Below are 22,012 nucleotides of genomic sequence, written 5' to 3'. Positions count from 1 at the left end.
AAACAACCGGTAGAGCATCAAAGTTTTGAGGACGGATATGGAATGGAATATGCAAAGAATGATTTGGTAATTTTTGCAAGGAAGTTGGAATTGTATGGCATCATACGGTTGTGCATACTCCACAACAAATGGGTGGCGGCATGAATAGAACATTGATGGAGGGGTTCGGGCTATGCTTAGCAATGCAAACTTGGAGAAGAGTTGTGGGCGCGGTGTTGACGGCATGCTATCTTGTGAATAGGTCTCCTTCTGACTTTGGGTGGAAGACTCCAAATGAGGTATGGCATGGAACTCCTTGTGATTATTCGGATTTGAAAATTTTTGGATGTGATGCATATGCTTTGATTCCAAGTTGTCAAAGGAGCAAACTTGATCCAAAATCCAAGAAGTGCATTTTTGTAGGATATGCTAAGAATGTGAGGGGTATCGTTATGGGATCCAAGTACCCATAAGATCACTATAAGTCGTGATGTACATTTTGATGAATCCTCTATGTTGATTAAGGGGTGGAAAGAAATGTGATGAAGAAAAATCAATTGTTGAGGATACCCATGAATTTCACATGCAACCTACAAGTTCTTCAAATGAGGATGCTCATGATGAAGATGTCATAGATCTTGATGATCAAGATGTACAAGGAGAATTAGAGAACACCGGTTGGTGTTGGAAGAATTGTGGTACCTTTGGGAGGAGGCCAACAAGACAAACTCGTTTGCGGGGTACAGGATTGTGTTGATCCAAATACTCTTAGAGCTTTGGTGGCTTTAAATGAAGAACCAAGTACATTTCTTGATGCCATCAATGTGGATGATGCAAAGCATTGGAAGGATGCAATGAATGAAGAGTTTCAAGCACTTCAAAAGAACAAGACATGGGATTTGGTGGAATTGCCAAAAGGAAGAAAGCCATTGGTTGTAAATGGGTGTACAAACTCAAGAGAGGGGTGGATGGCAAGGTGGAAGGTATAGGGCAGGCTTGTTGCCCAGGCTTTGCACAAGGAGGTATTGATTTCTTTGAAGTCTTTTCCCGGTTGTGAAGTTGGTGACTATTAGATTGGTGCTTGGACTTGTTGCTATACATGACTTGGAGCTTGAACAAATGGATGTAAAACAGCGTTTTTACATGGTGATCTTCTTGAAGAGGTGTACATGAGGCAACCGGAAGGATTTGTTGAGAAAGGCAAGGGAGCTCGTGTGCAAGTTGAGGAAGTCCTTATATGGACTTAAACAAGCTTCAAGACAATGGTACAAAACTTTTGACTCCTTCATTTTAAGTCTTGGTTCAAAAGAAGTGAATATGACCATTGTTTATACATTAAGTTCTTTGATATGGTTCATATGTGATTTTAGTTTTATATGTGGATGACATGCTTTTGGTGTCCAAGGATAAAGCTAAAATTGAAGAGCTCAAAGGATGTTTGAGCAAGAGGTTTGAAATGAAGGATCTTGGTCAAGCCAAACAAATTCTTGGAGTTGAGATTCAAAGAGATAGAATGAATGGGACTTTATCACTTTCACAAAAGTCTTTTGTGAAGAAAATTCTTGAGAAGTTTGGCAAGTGTAAAGAAAAGGCGGTTTCAACTCCATTGGGATCACATTTCAAATTATCTTCCAATGATAGCCCAAATACGGAAGATGAAAAGACCAAGATGTCTAGATACCCTTATTCAAGTTTAGTTGGGAGCTTGATGTTTCTAATGGTGTGCACTAGGCCGGATATTGCTCATGCGGTTGGTGTGTTGAGTAGGTTTATGGCAAATCCCGGAAAGAAGCATTGGGAGGCGGCAAAATGGGTGCTTAGATATTTGAGAGGCACAAGTGACTACTCTATCACATTTAGCAAAGGTGGAGAGCAAGTTCAAGGCTATGTGGATGCTAGTTATTGTGATGATCGTGATAAGGGGCGATCTACAATGGGGTATGTTTTCAGGTATGGAAATGGTCCAATAAGTTGGATGTCTAAGCTTCAAGCAACGGTGGCATTATTAACTACCGAAGCGGAATATATGGCGGCAACCGAAGCTTGTAAAGAAGCGGTGTGGCTTCAAGGTTTGATGGGTGAGATTGGCATTGAGTCAAAAGGTATGCATTTGTTTTGTGATAATATGAGTGCAATTTACTTGACCAAGAACCCGGTACATCACAAGAGGACAAAGCATATATTGGTACAATATCATTACATTCGAGAAGTCATTGAAGACGGAAGGATCCAATTGTTAAAAGTTGGAACCAATGAGAATGTGGCGGATATGCTTACCAAGGTTGTCCAAGGAGAGAAGTTGAATTGGTCTCTATCTTCTCTTGGTTTCAAGAAACATGACAAGTAAGTGATTTCCATCAAGGTGGAGATTGTTGGGTTTAGTGATGAAAATCACTTTATCTTTGTTTAAATTCAAATTTTGAATTTGGTGGGTCCCACTTAGTGTTAAACATGGGTAGGTGTTTGGTATCATTAAGAGGGCCTTGGGAGAGGTAAATGGAGAGAGAAAAAGTGAGTTTCTAGGGACTTCTAAAGTGGTTTTTGTCCAAAAACGGGATTGGCTTTGTTAGTCTTCTTCTTCTTGTGGTTTTGCAAGAAAAGGGTTTCTTCTCTCTTGTGTTCTTCTCCATTGCAACTCCATTGAAGCTTGAGCTTGGATTGAAGGGTTTTCTTCAAGAGCTTAAGGTGGAAGGGTATTCTAAGGAGCTTTGAGAGGTTATGTGACCGGTTGAGGTAACATTGTATCACACTCAAATCTTGTACTATTTTGAAGATTAAAATAGTGAAATCCCTCCCCGTGGATGTAGCTAATCTCGAATATTTGGGATTAGTGAACCACGTAAAATTCTTGTGTGTTGTTTGCATTTCATTTTCATTCTTGTGGTGGTTTGTTGTTTATTTTGCTTTGTGATTGTCTTTCAATTTATATTGCACAAGATCTTGGTTTATTTTGTTCATTTGGGTGATTTGTTTAATCATCCGGTTCCGAAACCGGGGGGAAAGGAAGGGGAAATAAAGAAAGGAAGAAAACACCCCCCACCCAAGGGAGACTAAAGAAAAGGGATAAATAACCCAAAAGGACCATAATAGATGATATAGAACCTAAAAAGCTTAAAGTCAGAATAGCAGAAAAGAATCTATAAAAATGCAGGTCATATACTTATCAAGCCCAAGGAGAACCAAAATAGCTCCTTCAGCAGTTATGATGATATTTTGACAAGTACATTGGATTCAACTTGGGCCACTGATTGATTTTCATTCTTAGTGCACTGATATTTGATTCGGTTGTTACTATTTTATGAATTTGGGTACTAGTAGTGTTATTCCATTAGGAAGAAGTTAACGTTCTTTTAAGCTAATAAATTAAAAGATGTTTCTCTCTTAATTTTAGTCACTTCTTCTTCTTTTTTCTTTTCTTTTCTTTTTATTTTATTATTATTATTATAGGATAATTACTATTGCCCCTCGTACTTTGATTTTATTACTAATAAAATCATGTTCTTTACGAAATTACTAATTCAACTTTTAACTTTGTCTACAATTACTAATGCCTCCCTACTGTTAAGTTCCGTTAGTTTACTGATGATGTGGCATCTCTATATTTTTTACAAATCCCAAAATACCATTTTATTTATCTCTTTACTTATTTACCCTTTTGTCAAGTTACAGTAGTACCCCTAATTAATTGTAGAGAAAAAAATAATCATAATATGTTTCATTCTAAAAAAAAAAATCACCAAAATAAAGAAATAATGATTGAATAAAATTGAAATAGAAACCGTAGAGGAGGGAAGATAGAATTCAACTCAAATTTGGAAACTGAATATCACCTACTTGTTAATTCCTTCTCTCGCAATTCCATCTCTTGCAGGACTGCAACAACCTACAACTCTAAGAGGAGCAAAGCAACATCAGACGTGAAAATTTACTGCAGTATCTAAGTTCAGTGAAGCCAAGATTTCTGCATATGAAATATTAACATTTTATGCTAAATTATTTAGGAGAAAAAAATAGAGGAGAATCTTGTTTTGGGAAGGATTGTGTTGGAAATCAGACCTCAAAGTTTCAACTCATTCATGTGGGTAAGCTAACTCAATCTTCTCTCCTCCCTTGTTCTTTCTTCTTTACTAGTTATACACTGTAACAATAAGTGATACTTTTGAAGTTCGAAGGATGACGAAGAGATTTAACCTCATTTGATTTCAACGTTTCTTCTTGCGTAATCCACCTGTAGTGAAGGTGGGAAACTAAATCGAATTTGAATTTTGCCCATTTTTTTAATTCAAAATAAATAAGTTTAGTGAAGGTGGGAAACCAACATTTTTTTAATTCAAAATAAATGAAGTTATAGGTAAAATTGACATTTAATCTGGTTTTTATAAATGGGGTAGCATCGTCTTTTGTTTTCTTAATTTTAATGAAGGACAAAGTAAACATTACATATTCAAACTTAACAGCTACTTAACACCGTTATAAGATAGGGGGGCAACAGTAATTTCGTAAAAAATAGAGTTTTATTAGTAATAAAATCAAAGTACATGGGGCAACAGTAATTATCCCTTATTATTTTTATTTTTTTTATTTTAGGTAATGATGAATCCTAGACAGGCAAGAATTTCTCCAACTCCACAAGTACACATTAATTTCAATTATCGTGGAAGGATAACAACTGAACTTTTCAGACAAATCAGCAGCACATCTCTCTTTCTCTCTCCCTCTTCTGTTGCAGCTAGTTGAAATTACCTTAGAAGGAGATACATTTGCTGGTCTATACATAACCTCATGAGTCACAGCATCAGAGCTATCTAGATGGCACCTCCCATTTGATCAAATAGAGTGAAGATGAGTTTTTGTTTTTTTTGTATGGTATCATGCTGCCTCTTTTCTTTTTAACCTCACAACGGAAAAGGGCAAAAAGTTTGCATGTTTTGTTAAAATCTCACTCAGAAAACAATTCTATGAAATAAAATAAAAAGGAAAAAAGAAGAGAGGAAACTCAGAACTGGTTAGCATATAACTAAGGTAGGAAAGCTATTTTCCTCTAACACCTTGGGTGATCTACAAATGATGGCTCAATTGTACACATATTTGTCACAGCATCAGAAGAACCAAGCGCACTGGAGTGGGCTTCAATGCAAGGCGACACTAAGACAACCAAAACTAATGCAAGGGAAAGTCACAAGTGACATACGTCGCCTAATCCCAAGCAGGATTTCAATTGCATGCAAGCAAAACGCTCAACATGAATCTCAGCAACACCACATCAAACAATCACCTAACAATAGGATGAACAGCAGAGCATATCAACCCCACAACCCTCAACAATAATTAGCAAAGGATTCAGAAAGGTCCCGGCCAAATAGGAAATCAACCAGAAACCATAATAGGTCAGCCACCGAACAGGAACAATACCAAATAAGCGGAAAAATAACCAACTTCAGAGACTATATGTTGGTTGGGCCATCATGGGGTGGGGTTCTACAAGGGTTTGATAAGTCCTCCAAACTCTTGGGACAAAACAATGTCTAGGTGCAGAAATATTTGAAGGTGTTTGAAACAGAAAGAACCAGATACCAGTTACCACAAGGTTGATGGACCAGCATATGACACTGAAATTACTATCAAACAGCAGGACTGAGGTGTTGATTTGATACTCAAAAATTGGGTAGCGGCTGATGAGTGGATCAGAGTTGTGCTCAAATCTTCTGTACAAGAGAACTCAGTCCAGTGAGCCACAAGGTAAGTTCAGCTTCTCCAACCAGCAACTATAAATCTAATCCCAAGAAATCCTGTAACATTCAGTGTAGACTCGCAGCAAGCCAACACCCAAACCAAATCTCAGTTGAACAAAAGATCTCATAGCAGTAACCACAACACAGGGTATCAGATGGAAAGAAAAAGAAGACAGATAGGCAGAAGAGGATAGGGTGGATTAAACCCCACACTCTCCTAGGCATCACACCTATAAGGTCTCTCACCTCGTTGTACCACACAGCCATTAACTCAATTTTATACTTATAGCTGCTGCTGCCATTTAGAAAATAATTGTCTTACAAGGTAGTATCAAGACTTGTGTATGCTAACTAAATCTTTACCCCCGAACAAGATAGAAAGCCAAAAAAAAAACAGACACTCAGCTGCTACCCGTGCTGATCCATCGACCATAACTGGTCTTGAGCGAAGCAGGAAACACCCAGCCTTATGGCCGAATGGCCCAAAGTTCTGTGGATCTGCGCAATTATTTGAGAAACATAGGTCTGAACCCCAAGGTTCTTGTGGCCATATTTCTGGTCCAGGAACTGAGGAACCTGCACACATCAGAAAATCCCAAGTTCCCAACGAGGCCACCAAGGCGACACTAGTTGTCTAAGCCCCCGGATACCAAGTTGGTCAACTAGGTGACACCTAGACAACTATGCCCGTACAAAGTAGTAATATTGGTAGGAATCTCTTGCTGTTCGGAGAATATGATTTGAGATGTTCTAATTTCTACTGGTAGATACCCAATAAAGTATTTGTTATTTCATCATACACAGATTACTACCACAAAATGAAGCAATGTGCACATGAAGCAAAAAAATACAGTGTGCAGCATACATTCTTCAGAAAATAATCAAACTATAAGCTAGCTTGAAAAAGAAACAAAAATACCAAAAATAAGTGCATCAAACCATAAAATAACAAGGAAATACAAGCAGCCATGATATGCCTACCTTAGCTAGTAAGAGTCGAAAGTAAACTTCATTCATGGTACAGAATGCAAATTATACCAATATCATGAATTGCCACTTTGCAGTTGCCTAGGAGAAAAGCTAAAAGTAAAAATAAAAGGAGATTCACTGATACTCATCTTACAACTACAATTTTACAATGAGGTCATCTTGAGAGAGCAGCAACCAACTTCTCCTTCAAATGCTCACTTGTACCATTTTGAGTACGGATGGAGAATGTATGAAGAACTGAGTCATTGTCAATAGTTGAAACATTAGATTCTTGAACAATAACTTGAGTTTCTCTAAATGCCTTAATGACTTTAGAGACAGGGTGTGAATCTAGCGGGCAGCTCACACGAACAATGGTCTCCTCATCTCTTGTCTGAACATCAATGTCCGGAACAGGTAAATGCTTTTGGTTTCCCTTGGTCATCTCTTTTTCAGCTTCCAAGACCCTAATCTTCATTTGGAGATCAGTGATGTATGTAATGGCATCTCCAAGCAACGAGGCCTTGTCCATCTTGGAGATGTTTGGCACAACAGCTCTTAATGCATAAAACCGCTGATTAAGCTTCTCCCGTCTCTGCCTCTCTGCTTCCACATGGTTTAATGGCTCCTCTCTCCCATTGGCAGGCTTCCTCCCTCTTTTCCTAGGTTTGCGGTGATCATCTTTTGGTTGTTCAACAACCCTCGATTGCGTCACTGCCCCAATGATCATCTGATTTGGCTGTGTAAACAATTTAACTTCATTCTCTTCACTTCTACACCCATTAGGGAAGGTTCCAACAACTAGATTAGCACCCATCTCTTTGCTAGTAGCTATTGTTTTACCATGCCTAGGTACTGTTGCTTGCAATTTGTAGGATTCTAATTGGAAACTCTCGTCTTCTTCCACCTTCGGGGAAAAATTAATGGCAACTGAACGAGGAGTCGAGCTGCCTAGACTGAGGTCATGACCAAAGATCTTAGGGGTCATTGTTGCCGTTACCGTAGGCATTGACTGGAGAGTACTGGGATCCCCAAGTAAGGTTTTAATCATCTGCAAGACATTTTGATCTTCTGGAAGTGATTTGACAGAACCAAGTTCCACCACCCCTGAATCAATGGGAACACAAACCAGGGTCCGAAAGCCAGCCAACCTTGCTAGAAAATACCTCGATTGATAATGATCTGCACAAACCTTTTGGTCCAAAACCCAGATTGGTCTACGGGAGGAAAATGAACGTGCTGGCCCAGCCTGAGCATCATATTTGAAGGAATAATACATGGATGTAAGGTAGAACATCTCCACATCCGAAACCAAATCCAAACGTGCAGCATAATTATCTTCCTGTGATCCACCAACGAATGAGTGAAGCCTTTGAAGCACCTGCTTCCTCATCTGTTGCTCTTTCTCTCCTCTTCCAACCTCTTTCTGTGATTCAGACCTTGCCGATGTTCCATATTCTTCTCTTTCGTCTATCTTGGGTTCTCTGCAGTGCCCATCTCCCCATGTTAAGACGAACTCACCAGACTTGCATCTAGAAACCTGCCAGAAAATGGCGTAAGTCCAGCTTGAGCCTTCAACAAGCTGGCAGAGCTCCTGCTGCACACTTCTGCAGCCAGCGGGTGTAACCAAGTCCGGATAAACATAACTTGGAGAAGTCAAGAAGTCACAGACTTCAGAACCCAAAATTGCTTGCGCCATTGCCTTCTCTTCGTCATTCACCCAAAAATTCCCTCTCACATTCCGCTGTTCAGCCATAACTGGACAGTCTGACAATGTTGAGTAACAGGCAAAACAAACTTTGGAACCAAAAAACCCTTTTCGTTACGGTTAAATAAGTTCAGATATCCAACAATGGATAGCGAAAGAACAATCTTTCCACAGAAGTTCTTCGCGACTTCCCTTCCTGTCTAACAGCAAAAATGCATTCAAATCTTCCCTTTTTTCTTCTTCTGTTGGCTGATACATATACTACAGCATCATAGAGTCAAGATAAGGGGGTCGTCACCTTAATGTACTCGATGATGAACAAAGTTCCCCGCCGTCTCCATGGATCTTTAACCAAATTTGAGCCTTGACTTTCGCAATTTCAATCACATGTGTTGTTGAGTTTTGGTTCCAGCACTGCGAAAAAAAAATCTAGAATTTCCGAAACCCCGCCATTATCTCTGATGGTAGATAGATCTCCTCGAAACAAAAGCCCTAGAACAGATACCGCCAAACCTCGTCTAACATGGGCCTCCCTCCCTGTAAAGAAACTTAGGGTTTTCTCACAGCATTCAATCACCAGCTTTGCTCCGGTACTGGATAAAAAACCCTAGCTTCCGAACTCGTATTCCAAACTCCTCATCGATGCATCACTATCCTTGCGAAGCTCTCATCTGGCTTGTATCCTTTTATAAATTAAGAAGAAAAAGGAGAGAAACTCAGGCGACTAAGAAAACCGAAGGGCTTAAATCAAAACGATGGAGCGAAATGCTTTACTTTCTCTGGCGAAAGTTAATTGCAGAAATCCATCGATTACCTTTTTCAAATATCACAAGATACCTAAATTGCCACGTGGATATGAGTGGATGATGTTCTCAATTTGACCACGTGTTGAAATCTGAATCTGACCTTCCGTTTTAGGAATTCACATCTTCTACAATTCTACCCCTACAATCGCGGCAGTTAATTATCAAGGATCATAAGTAAAACTTAATTAGAAACTGGATCTAATAAATTCTTAAAATTAAGCTTAATTGAAGAAGGAGAGACGAAATTAGAATAAAATTTAACAGTTAATTAGATTTAATTTCTAATTGAGTTCTAATTTTGACCCTTGAATAATTAATTGTCACATGTCAGAATCTTATATAAGAATTACAAGGAATTGTAGAGGATTTGAACCCCCTTTTGTGCCATTAAATCTACTCTAACCAATAGCGAGGGTGGCCTTGGAATAATAAACTGAAAAGTGTTTTTTTTTTAAACAAAATAAACAATAAATAATAGAATTACAAATACAATGTTTTTTTTTTTTTTTTGGAAGAGGTAGCTGATAATATTAATAAAAGAAGAGACTATACATAAGATTACAGACGGTAATAAGTTTTGCCAGAGGCGTCACTATAAACAAGCTCAGCCAACCTAGGCGGAAGAAGGTTACAATCAAAGACCACCTCCCCCTGGCACGGAAAGAAATCCAGCCAAAAAATCAGCACAAGTATTGACCTCCCGAAAATTATGCTTGAATAAACATCCTTGAAATTGCATCGCTATCCGTTCTATAAAATGGGATGCCCTCCGACGGGAAATGTCCTACCTTTTTTTGGGGTTTTTAAATTTTTTTTTTTTTTTTTGGGAACCACCAATTTGGTTTACGCCGAAACCTAGAAATCGATCACTGATCCAATTTGAGTACCTCTATGGGAGACCTCTTCCTCAAGGCACCAGTGAGAGTCGGTTCCTCTATCCCTCTGATGTCTTCCACAATGTCTACCGCCTTCCACGGAACTGAGGACTTCCTCAACACCATCGCCACTGCTGCGAAAGAGTCACAACAGACTTAATCACACAGGAAATGTGAAGCTGGATAGCTTGTAGAAGCCCCTTTCTAATAGCCTGTAGCTCCATCAGAAGAATATACCGGAACCATACACCAAGCAACCGGAAATAGCAAAAATACATCGACCTTGCGAATCCCTGCCTATAGTACCATAGCCGCCCATCTCATTCCTCACGGAACCATCACAACAAATTGATGTCCACCCAAGAGCCTTTTTAAAAGTAAAACTAACCTTGATTTTCCATCGATGGAAGAAGCTTCTAGAGATGGCATCTTCAAGAGTCGACCGTTGTGGAAAAGAGAATTTTTTTCTAGTATTTTCAACCACTTGATGCAGCACTTTCTTAGGACATATAGTGGTTCCATTGAATATCCTCGAGTTTCTCTCTTCCCAAACCCGATAAATCAAAGCACTCAAGCTAAACTTCCGAACCTGGTGTATGAGAGAATTCCCTTTGAATTTGTAAATTATCCAATTGCGCTCCTCCTGCCAAGAAATTCGACCATGAAATCTGAGACCATTTAGAGTAAGGAAATCACACCACAGGTGCATTGTATATGGGCATTTAAAGAATAAATGGTCATAGCTTTCTTCATAAATACCACAGAAAGAGCACAAAGAATCAATGACACCACCCCATGCAACCATACGGTTTTTTGTGGTTAATCTTTCAAGGAAGGCCAGCCAGGTGATAAAAGCAAACCTAGGTTGAGCTGAGGAAAACCAAACAATGTTGTTCCAAGTAACTTTCTCACCATGTCGCCGAATGGCTTCATACACACTGCTAAGGGAGAACACACCATCAGTGGAAGGCAACCAAATAGGAGTGTCAACAGCAAGGCGAGGGTAAACCTTGCAAGACACAATCTCCGGCCATCTGTTGGCAATGTCTAAGTCATTTCTTTTATTTATCCAAGATGCATCCCCACTCCTCAACAAAGCCACCCGATCAAGCTTGTTCCTCCCAAGGGCTGCAACCAAGAGAATACCATTGGTGGCAATGGGGTCATCGTACAACCATGGATCCACCCAAAGAAGAGTGTCATTTCCATCTTTAATCATGTACTTAATACAAGAACTAGTAACAGATCTTGTGTGATAGAAATTTTGTCTCTAAATCAGAGATCAGTAAGGTCATTTCATATCAAGAGAACTTCTTCTTCCCTTTTTTTTTTTTTTTTTTTTTTAATTTTCTTTTTAAAGAAACTCCTTTGCTAGTTGAATCCAAAGTTTGGACCAGCCCACCAATCCAATCAAATTTAAATAGAAAGAGAAAAAAAAAACATTACTTAGATGTATATGATAACTTTTTTTTTTTTGGTAGGGATGTATATGAAATTAACTATAAGTAAATATCAATATCTCATAATATGAAATTAAGGGTTTGAATATCTTCAAATTAAATGTGAAGTATATATAAAATAATTGTTTCCCATTAAGAAAAGCTATCGGCTCCGATGATTGTCTATAATTTCTTTCGTCTATTGGACATAAAAGTGAACTGGTGTCAAATACATAGACTCATGAACATCATTTATATAATAATGACTTTTATCATTCAAATTAGAGAAGTTCTACAACAATACAACAATGTATTATTACTAAAATTGATTAAGATATTTTTATGTATATCATAATTATTGGGATTTATATTAATTGAGTGCCTTTTATGGTTTAAAAGACATTGAGTACCTAACAAGCTTTATTATAATTATTTTAATAATTTATTGTAATTAATTATAATAATTGACTATAATTATTTTAGAGAAAATACTAATAAGCTATTAAGAATGTCCATAGTATTTTTTCTAAAATAGTTATAGTCAATTATTATAATTAATTACAATAAACTATGGACATTCTTAATAGCTTAAGAAGGCGGGCAACGCAGAGTTGTTCTAGGGATCCACATCAAACTAGAATTTAAATAAAATTCAAATTTAGTTTAAATTATATAACCTTTGGATTATTTAAATGCCACATGTCACAATCCTATGAGGGAATTACAGGGAATTGTAGGGAAAGGAATTACAGAGGATGTGGATCTGCTGTTCTAATGATTGAAACCAACACCTCTTAGTGAAGAGGTCATGGCTCAATTATCGCTGAGACATATTAATATTCCCATCCTCCGGTTTAATAAAGCCCATTAAAAAAAAAACGATATGAATTCAGAGATGAATTATTCGTGAATGCAAGATTTATAAAATATAGAAATTCATATTTTAGATATTTGAAATAGATAGATTTAAAGTCTCTAGATATTTTCACATATTTTTAGATTCATTCATACGGAATGCATGTTTTGTATTGAAACTCTAGCAAAACCCGAATGATTCTCAATCAATCCATATGATAATCATCAGAAAAAAGACGAGGAGAAAAAGACTTCATTGTTTATTACTTGCATACGCAACGCAACCTGATAGGATTCTGTTGTCCATTTTTTTTTTCTTTCTTCCAATCGTTCTTCGACGAAAACGATGAAAAGAAAAATACAGCATAGTGCGTGAAACATTTTAAAGTTCAAAAAATAATTCACGAGCACAACCTAACCCGACCACATGAATGCAATTTATTTCGATTTTCAAATCGTGGAACCCGTGGTTATTAAAAGAGATTTATAATGACACGACACGACTATCAGGTTACTATGGGCCCACAAAACACCTAATATTTATAAAACTCAGATTAGATTAACTGTAGGGCCCACCGTCAGTTCCGCTTATCGAATCAAAACTTCTCTTTCTCTTAGGAAACCAATAGGAACGTAACAGATGGAACCTTCCTCCCCTGGGGAAAGTGAAAACCCCAACAATGAACTCGTGAAAGCAGGCCACCGCAGAATTCAAGAATTCAAAATGATTTGCGCTGCCATTTTGAATAGCTTTTCGATCTTGCCTTTTTAGCCACGCGTTAATTAAAATGAGAAACAAGAAACACGTTTGGAAAAAAATAATACATAATAAATACAAAGGTTTTTGCGACAGATTCTGTCTTCCATGGAATTAGGCGAAGGTAGGCATGAGGCAGCTTCTAAATTGATTTTTATACCAATAATAAGTCTCACTCTACCCATCTTACAGCTCTTCCATTGTGAAGTTGGGTCTTTTATTAACTGGTGAGAGTCGCAATCAACATTTGTAATCTCCAAATTAAGATTGGTAATTAGTCTTGAATTTTGATTAACATTATTAATCTTAGCATGTTGTGCATAAACAACATGTTGGGTACATAGTTTCACAGTTTCACTTCCAATCTAGTAGAACATTTTATTTTTTCCTTCTTTGAATTTTGGTTCATTTGAACTAATCTTACATGCAAATCGACTGCATCTTCAGGAAAATTTTTTATATATAATATAAATATAGAACAATTCTTCATCTTTGATCACAGGAAATTTGAAGTCTTAACCTCATACTGTGAGACATTGATTTTTTAACCAACTAAACCAACCCCTTGAGATTATCTATGAGAACACTTGAATACACTCATTGACATTTGAATTATACCCTTCACTAGAAATAACATCCCAAGAATGTCGCACAATTTCACCCAAAACCAAAGTCAAGACCCATGTAATTCCTTCTGAATTCAGTTTCCACAAATTATAAAAGGCTGATTTCACTTTCTGAATCCAGATTAACCCTCTTACCAACAAGTCCTCGTACCGCCAGGTATAGCAGAATTTACAGAACGAATCTGAAAGTCACATAAATTTAGATTCTACACTATCTTCATGGAAAAGTGATGCACAGGCCAACAGTTTCATTTAAGCATCTATAGTCCTATTTGGTCATTGCCTACAGAACTTTTTCTTGGTCTTCCACTCCATACATTAAAGAGCACAAACTGCCTAGTCTGCAACCAAAAGTCATGACAGAGAGGCTAGATATCCACCCGTTCAACAAGCAACTACCAGATGAATCAAGTCTGGGGGCATGCATCCATTTATATCAACATGCGATGTCAATGCCATTCAAAAGCATTTTATACACGTTTTGGTGGGATATATTGCACATGTTCCTCCTCACATATGGCCTGCAAGGTGAAAGAGAATGCATGAAATTATAGTTGCAATTCAAGAAATGGAGTGAACAAACTGAAACCAATATAAACCGGATCAAATCAAAAGTTTCTTCACGCTCCAATTAGAAGTTCAGAACTACCCACCCCGGAGAGATAGTCAGCAGGTGGTGTCCCTTCTCTGGTAGAGAATCCAACATGGTTGCGGATTCTTTAGCCCAGAAGGCTGTCTATTGCAAGTAAGACAGTTTGGCCCATTGCCTCTTGGATCTGTGTTCCCAAGAGGACTTGTGTTCTTGAATGAATTGGCTTATTACCAAAACCAAAATAAAAACAGTACAGCCGCTGCAAATATATTAAGGCTATGGTTCCTAAAGTGACAGCAAGAAAGCCCCAGTTTGCCATTCCATGATATACTCACTAGATGTGCAGACATGCACACACATGCTAGGTGAGGTACATTTACTCAGTTTCCCGGTCTCAAATGTGGTTGCCACCAGCTTCCTCAAATCCCTAAATTGACTGGCTAGCTAACTTTTTTATCTTTCAATATCTGTTAAAGATGTCTGAGCTTCTGACAAGGATCAAATACGATCAAGTTTCCACTTATTTTCTGACAAACAGTTTTGAGACTTCTAATAAAACTTATTTCTTTGGGGAAAATTTTTCCAGAAAAGTTCCACCTCTTTGGCTGAGGAATGCTTGATTAGTTAGCTATTCACTCTCTCAAGGGTAGCTGCTTCTAGGCAAATTTCCTGACTATCTCTGGCATTCAACAATGGAGTCTACAAGGAATGAGGTTAAAACAGAACAGAGAAAAGGGCCAACCAAATATGTAGTAATCACATAATGATGAATATTTGATAAATTGGTTACTACCAAAAAATACTATCATGAAGTGGGTAATCTCAATGTACCTGATCTGGCACAGGTTATTCCTTTAAAATAAGGATCGAGTATAGTAAATTATATGCTACTCAATTTGAACACCTACAACCCACATAGTAACCCTATCTCTGACTGCCTTCAATTGTGATGTGTAATCAACGAATCAGCATATGCTAGAACTATCTGACTCATAAATCAATATAATAGGCAGAAAATATTGAGGCTATGCAATTTATTTAACTGGATGATAGACGAAAAATCTAACCTGCAGGTCTTCTGAGAGTGCTTCTGAAACAGCAAGAGTGTAACAACCAGGAACAAATTTCCCTGCAGAAAAAGGGAAACCTCACATTCATTTACCTAGACATTAACAAGGACAACTGTACCAAATCATCTCAACCCCTGAACAGAAGCAAAAAATAATACTACCAACAGGAATATTGAAGATTGTGCACCAACATCTGAACAGGAGATATACACATAATATTTTAACAAAACATAAAATGAAGCGCAGCAAATATAAGTAAACAACATCAATTCATACATCCATTTACTTGAATCCCAAGAAAAAGAAGAAAAAAATTCTAAATGTAGCAAATGATAAACTTACCTATGCGCAACCACCGAGCAGCCCAACTTCTACTTGGATCCATGACTGAAATTATTCTTCATAACACAAAAGATTCCCCATTGTTAATGAAAAGAAATCAGCAAACACAATACTAGTTATTCAGTAAATTGTAATTTATGCAAATTTAGCAGTGTCCCTTGATCCATAAAAGTGAATATGTTAAGAAATTACACAGAGCAGAAACCAGCAAACACCATCAATCGAGCAACTAACATCTACACTGGTTTTCTCACCCATCTGGAGAGTTTTCTCTCCAGGCCTGAAACCTTGTTAAAAATATCAGTCCCCCCACCCCCAAAAAAAAAAAAAGAGATTTAAAATTGACCCAGAATGAAGAACCCCCCCCCCCCGCGGCTCTTTCATCCTCAATATTAAACACCCTCAGAGAAACTTAAACAGTTTAAAAGATATACAGATTGCATAGAACTAGGATTAAGACACGACTAGACAATTTAGAAGATAAAATTCACCCAGTAAAATTAAGTGTGGTGCAAAAATTCACCCAGTAAAATTAGGTGTGGTGCAGTCCACCACGCGCTCATGATCTTTATCCATGCCAAAGAAAGGGCAATTTTCACAACCTGATTCTCTGAACTGAAAATTTCACCATGAAAAGAGAAGAAACTAAATGAGAAACAAAGACAGAAGAAAATAAAAGCAATCAGCTTATAATTTATTCAACTACAGAAGATAGTTAACCCTAATCCAAGGCGGGAAAGGATAAATACTTGGTCGTAAGTCTTGACAAGCCTACAGCGAAGGCAAGCGCGGAGCTCATGTCCAAAACTCGTTGGAATCTGCGCATAATTTGCCATCTTCAAGTATTGAATCCCACGGCAGTTTTCTTATTTTTTGTCTACTCGGGAATCCTGGAAACCAAAACCACGAAATAAATGTACAGTCGTTGGAAAATAGGGTTTGAAGGCTAAAAATCACTATTTAAGAGAACTAACCAAGAATTATTTTGGGCCAAAATGCAAAAATCATTTGGTAACATAAGTAAAATAGATTTTGTACTTAAAAATACATTTGTCATATCTTTTTGGAAAACGAATTATGGGAAAACCACATGATTATTCACTTTTGAGTTTCTTAATACAAACCAACCACTAAAAGTTTTATATAACAAAATCAAACAAAGTTGAGTTCAGATTTCCAAACTATAAGTGTTAGTCCCTTTTTTACTAACAAGGTTTGACATTTTTGCCCTATAAACCATCTTCATGCTCTTCCCTACATCGCAGCCCCACCTTGCCCTGCACAGTGCTGCCCCACACTGTCTCACTTCTCCCTTCCCTGCAACTATAATGTCAATTGGCGCTTCACCTGCAGACGTTGCAATGTTGAGTCGTAACTCGTAAGGTATCTGGCCTCTCCTGTCACACCCCAGCATTTGTATTCCCCATCACCTCAACCGTCATAAGCCTGCGCTCCCTCTTCTCTCTTCTTCTTTCTTCTTCCTTTTTCTTTTTCCCTCCCTCTCTTTCTATTCATCCCTGCTTCCGTTTTTTTTCTGTTTCATTCGGACTGCGGGTTCAACACTGTGCTGGTGGGGGCTCGGTTCGGGCGGGGGTGGCTGCGTGGGTCGGTTGTCTTCTTCCCCTCCCTGTTCCTTTTTTTTCTCGCGTTTGCCCTTCGGGCGGGGTCCGGGGGGTGCTTGTTGCGGCTTGTGGGTGTGGCGGGGGGTGGCGGTGGTTGGTGGGCTAGCGCTGGTGGGCTTGGGTTGGTGGCGTTGTCGTCAATGTCCTCTGGGGGCCGTTTGGCTGTTTGGTCCCCCCGCGTGTGGTTTTGTTCCGTGTTTTTCGTCCTTTTGGTCTTCTGTCTTCCGTAGTTTATAGGTTTCAAAACTTGCATCGAAAAGAAATACCATAAACAGAACAGCAATCTCCATCAAGTCCAACATCACTCAAATCTTATAAACTGAAGGGATCAAATCCTAGAATGAATATCTGAATCTGTCGGAGCAGAAACCTCTCAGGGTATTAGGCACATTTGACTATAAATGCATGGTAGTCAAAACTCAAAAGCAGCTTGGAAGCAGAATTTCTTTCTAGAACTGAAACTGAATAGCTCTTCTAAAACCAACAATCTAATTCAACTTTTAATAGGCAAAGTAAGGACATACCAAAATGTTGAAAACTCACCTTGGCAGTTCATGGAGGTGTAACTACAAACCACGGAAGTTGAATAACAGCAGAACAAGTGCAAAATATGGTGACAATCCTAAAGGGAAAGATATCCATAGGACCATAGCTATAAGAAGTGACTTTTACTTCTTACCATCAACATTGAAACAAACACCAAAATCTCATTTGCATCACAATTGAAGATCAAGCACATGGAAAAAACAAATAATTCTGAGTGTGTTCTCCACTCGTCTAATTTATAGACAGGAAAAAACCAGCTCAAAGGGTAAACGGCATCATTTATCATACACTTTTTCAATAGTTGATGATTTGAAACTTTGTCCAGCACATTACAAACTAAAACAAACGATGAAGTTCCACAGATAATATAAGAAATTGCAACAGCGTCTATTTGGTTATGGATTAAAAGGAAGCTTCATTGAGAAACAAAGGTGATAGTCTTATACATCCAGAGGCTTTTGCTTGTTTTCGGTTGTTATGGTACCCAAAAACGGGATTGATCGTTTACAGGAATGAGGATTTAATTGATTAAAGAAATATAGATATAAGAGAAAAACCCATCCACTAAATTTTGGGGAAAGACGAAAACAAGAAGAATTATATCATAGAAAAACCCTAAGAAGAAAATCTGATTTATTTCAGTGACCTTAAGTGCTCAGCTTCTCGATATCCCACCACCAAGAGATGCCGCGAAGAATAAAATGGAGAAGAAATAAACCGCTGCAACAATATGAATCCGATGGACTGGTTCACCGGAGATTGAGAAGACGAAGAAGAGAACCCCGTTCACGAAGACGGCGGCTGTGTTCAAGCTTCATTTGAGAATAAGTCGAATCCCATTCGATCGTTATCTTTCTCTGTTTTTACCTTTTTACCCCTCCATCTTATTATTAAATAAAAATATAAAGTGTTTCAATTTACTGTTTTAGCACATGCCCTTTCAGGGATTCACATCCTCTGTAATTCTCTTCCCTACAATTCCCTGCAATTCCCTCATAGGATTGTGTCATGTGGCATTTAAGTAATCCAAAAGTTACCCAACAAACTAGAGTTTAAATAAAATTCAAATTTATAGGTGGATTTAAATAAAATTCAAATTTATTTTAAATTATATAATCGTTGAATTACTTGAATGCCACATGGCACAATCTTGTGAGGGAATTACAAGGAATTGTAGGGAAGGGAATTACAGAGGATGTGAATCCGTCCTTTCAGTCATTGTATTCTTATTCTTTCAGCCTAGCTAAAATCCCAGATATTGGTTGAAATGTCTCTGAAATGGTGCATTTTTTGTTGATGAGTTTCAGCTGACCATTTTAGGGGACAAATGACCATATTAAGCTCTAGTAGAGAAACCTTATTTAGCCTATATTTGAAGTTTTGGGTTCAAATGTTGGGGTTCTCATCTTTCCTCCCTTTCCAGTCCTTCCCCAACAGAAACCTCCCCCCCCCCCCCCCCTCTTTTCTCTCTCTTCAAAGAGAAAAAGAGAAGAACAAGAACAAGAAACTGGGAAAAAAGCACACAGTGCCGTAGTTTTGATTTGCATCCTTGCCTCGTGGTATGTGCTGAACCCTATTTAAAACCTTGTGTAAGAGTTACACATATTATAGTGTTGCTTCTATTATTTTTAATTTGTCTTGCTAGGTTGGCTGCCATCTGGTAATATCTACAGTAGCTTCAATATTGTTTTGAATGATGGCATTGCCAAAGTTTGTCTTGTCTATTGCTTTTTGTTTCATTATTTGAAACATCACATGGATGACTTATTTGTTTGTCCTTTGTAATTTCCAAGTGGATCCTAGCACTATGAGGCAAATCCAAGCAAGTTAGATCAATGCTTTGGTGGAAGCTGAGAGAATAGCTGAAGCCACAAAACAGGCCATCGAGCAGAAGATTGGACAAGCAGCTATACTAGCATTAACAGGTGGTGTTTATCTTACCTTTTTTGGATGGAACGATCTCTGTATTCTTTGGAAAGAACTGCGAACTGTAAGCTATGGGAATTCATACACCTGGGTAGCCTGTGGACTGTATTGGTGTCTCTGGTGCCCTTAAAGTGTTCTTTGTCACTCATGGAAATGGCTGTAGGAAAAGTGTTTTTAGTCCTTTAATGTCTCTTAAATTTTCTGTTATCGGCTTTATGACCTCAGGAATAATGTAAAGCTTAGTATGGCATTTCATGGGTTTGAATTGAATGTTTAAGAAGTATTGCTGTTTTCTTCTGGGGAAAGAGAGTACATCTTTGGATGGCATTTCATGGGTTTGGATTGATTAAAAACTATAGTTGTTTTCTTCAGGGGAAAGAAAGTAAATCTTAGTATGGCATTTCATGGGTTCGGATGTTTGAGAAGTATTGCTGTTTTCTTCTGGGGAAAGGAATATGTCACACTTTCTTAGCTCCTCATCTTGTCATACTTCTGATTAGTTTTCTTCATTATATTACCTATGATACATTAATATTTCCCCATTCATAATTAGTAAAATAAGGAAAAACAAAGTGCAACTAAATTTTCTCAAATTATATGGATTGAGGAATTAGCGTTTCTTTTCTGGCAATGACGAAATGTCTATGGATAACTAACTACTATGTTTGCAGAAAACTGCAAGGAAAAAGAAGATACATCATGCTTTCAAGTCGAAGAATAAGTTTGTGCAATTGGAAATCACACAAAATGAGCGACAGAATGCATGGCAAAGTGGAACTATTGAATCAGGAGATGAGAGTGCTTCATTTATGTGATTCTCTATTAAACACTGGGTTGCGTCACCATCACATCTGATTGCAGAAAAAGTCTTTCAGTAAAACCGAGGATGAATCGCTTCTGGCATTGGAAAAAATGTAACTGTTTACGTGCTTCCTTGTGTATTGCCATGTCAATGTAATAAACCCTAAACCCAATAACCAATCAGAGGAACATAGCCAATAACTCGGGCCTAGAACCGAGTAGGCCTTCATTGCTAGATGATCCGCTACACAGTTGGATCTTCTATAAATATAAATGGACTTAAAGTCCAAAAACCTATCACGTATAAGTTTGATATCTTCAATTTTTTTTTTTGTAAAAGATATCTTCAATTACAAGTAATATAAAAGTGAGGGTAAGGTTGTCTTAGATAAGTAACTCACTAGAAACTGAGAGTCAGTTTCTATCTCCACATATATTCTTCATCGCATAGCCTCGGCCTCCCCTTTCCATTCAATCACATATGAGAATGACGAGAACAATGACGTTGCGCCCTTAATTTGAAGAACCAGCCCAACATTGACAACCATCTGCCAAAGAAAGAAAAACCACGAAACCGCCGCCCGCCCCCGGGCCCGCCCCCGCCGCCCCCCTCCGCCTTGCTGGCCCCCCCGCCCGCCCCCCCCCTTGCCCCCTCTTTTCCCCCCTCTCTCCCCCCCTCCCGCCTTCTCTTCTGGTTTTTCCCCCTTGTTGGTTTTTTCGTTGTTTCTTGGCGTCCCCCCCCTTTCTGGGGTTGTGTTGGTGGTCTCCCTCCTCGTTTCCTTGGCCCCGGGGCCCCCCTTCGCCCCCTCAATCAATCCCCTGCCTTTGGTTCGATCTTCTTTCCCCCGGATGCTTTTCATTCTTCCTCATCTGGCTATTCCCACCATCATCCCCTTTGGTAGATCTTGGTTGATTAGTTCTTTGACTGTAAATAGGGATGTGAACGGCTTGAATTTGGATCAAAGAGTGGCATTATTTTCATCTTATTCCATTCAAACTAGTTCGGGTAAGATCTTGTTGTTCCTTTGACAAATTCAAAATCCGATAATATATCCAAATAATTTGTTTTTTTAATATAACTTCTCCTAAATTGATATAAATGCTGATGGAATGTAATTTTTCAACTAACCTGCATCTTTACTATTTATTGGTAAGACTTACGTTTAAATTTAAAAAATTATCAAGAGATAGTCTTTCATTTTCTTACACGTATTTTCACTATTAAGAATTTGAACCCAACCAAGTAACTTAATGGATTTGGAAAGAATAATAAAATAACTATCAAAGAGGGGTATTTGTAGACTAGGGTTAGATAATGTATCACTCAAAGATTAGTATTACCAATTAAAATCGCTATTCTACAGTTA

General features: G+C 38.1%; 2 protein-coding genes across 2 annotated transcripts; both read right to left on the bottom strand.

Annotated features, from left to right (window-relative positions):
* Window positions 1-6,124: 6,124 nt before the first annotated feature.
* On the bottom strand, window positions 6,125-9,179 carry LOC149026918 (transcription factor MTB3-like). Its single transcript, XM_089157308.1, has one exon. The coding sequence runs from the start codon at window positions 8,434-8,436 to the stop codon at window positions 6,856-6,858; it is 1,581 nt and encodes a 526-aa protein (XP_089013434.1). The 5' UTR covers window positions 8,437-9,179; the 3' UTR covers window positions 6,125-6,855.
* A 4,596-nt stretch (window positions 9,180-13,775) lies between these two features.
* On the bottom strand, window positions 13,776-18,831 carry LOC149026917 (transcription elongation factor SPT4 homolog 1-like). The gene is made up of 6 exons (XM_089157297.1): window positions 18,565-18,831; window positions 16,500-16,640; window positions 16,274-16,365; window positions 15,751-15,806; window positions 15,406-15,467; window positions 13,776-14,267 (listed from the first exon to the last, which is right to left on the bottom strand). Exons 2-6 carry the CDS (start codon window positions 16,584-16,586, stop codon window positions 14,217-14,219), a joined length of 348 nt encoding a protein of 115 aa, XP_089013423.1. The 5' UTR covers window positions 16,587-16,640; window positions 18,565-18,831; the 3' UTR covers window positions 13,776-14,216.
* Between the last annotated feature and the right edge of the window lie 3,181 nt (window positions 18,832-22,012).

The sequence above is a fragment of the Hakea prostrata genome, chromosome 1, assembly GCF_041222555.1.
Source record: "Hakea prostrata isolate BN-2017 chromosome 1, UWA_Hpros_2, whole genome shotgun sequence".
In the NCBI taxonomy this organism is placed as follows: Eukaryota; Viridiplantae; Streptophyta; class Magnoliopsida; order Proteales; family Proteaceae; genus Hakea; species Hakea prostrata.
The sequence above is the reverse complement of the archived record's forward strand: the minus strand, read 5'-3'. Positions and strand labels throughout refer to the sequence as shown.

What these genes read in the sequence shown, in the direction of transcription:
- LOC149026918 (XM_089157308.1), bottom strand. Translation starts at nt 8,436, where the DNA reads ATGGCTGAACAGCGGAATGTGAGAGGGAATTTTTGGGTGAATGACGAA.
- LOC149026917 (XM_089157297.1), bottom strand. Translation starts at nt 16,586, where the DNA reads ATGGCAAATTATGCGCAGATTCCAACGAGTTTTGGACATGAGCTCCGC. An exon ending in TTGTCAAGACTTACGACCAA is followed by an intron (nt 16,366 to 16,499) that starts GTATTTATCCTT and finishes TGAAATTTTCAG; the next exon opens with TTCAGAGAATCAGGTTGTGA. An exon ending in ACCACACCTAATTTTACTGG is followed by an intron (nt 15,807 to 16,273) that starts GTGAATTTTTGC and finishes TGTGTTATGAAG; the next exon opens with AATAATTTCAGTCATGGATC.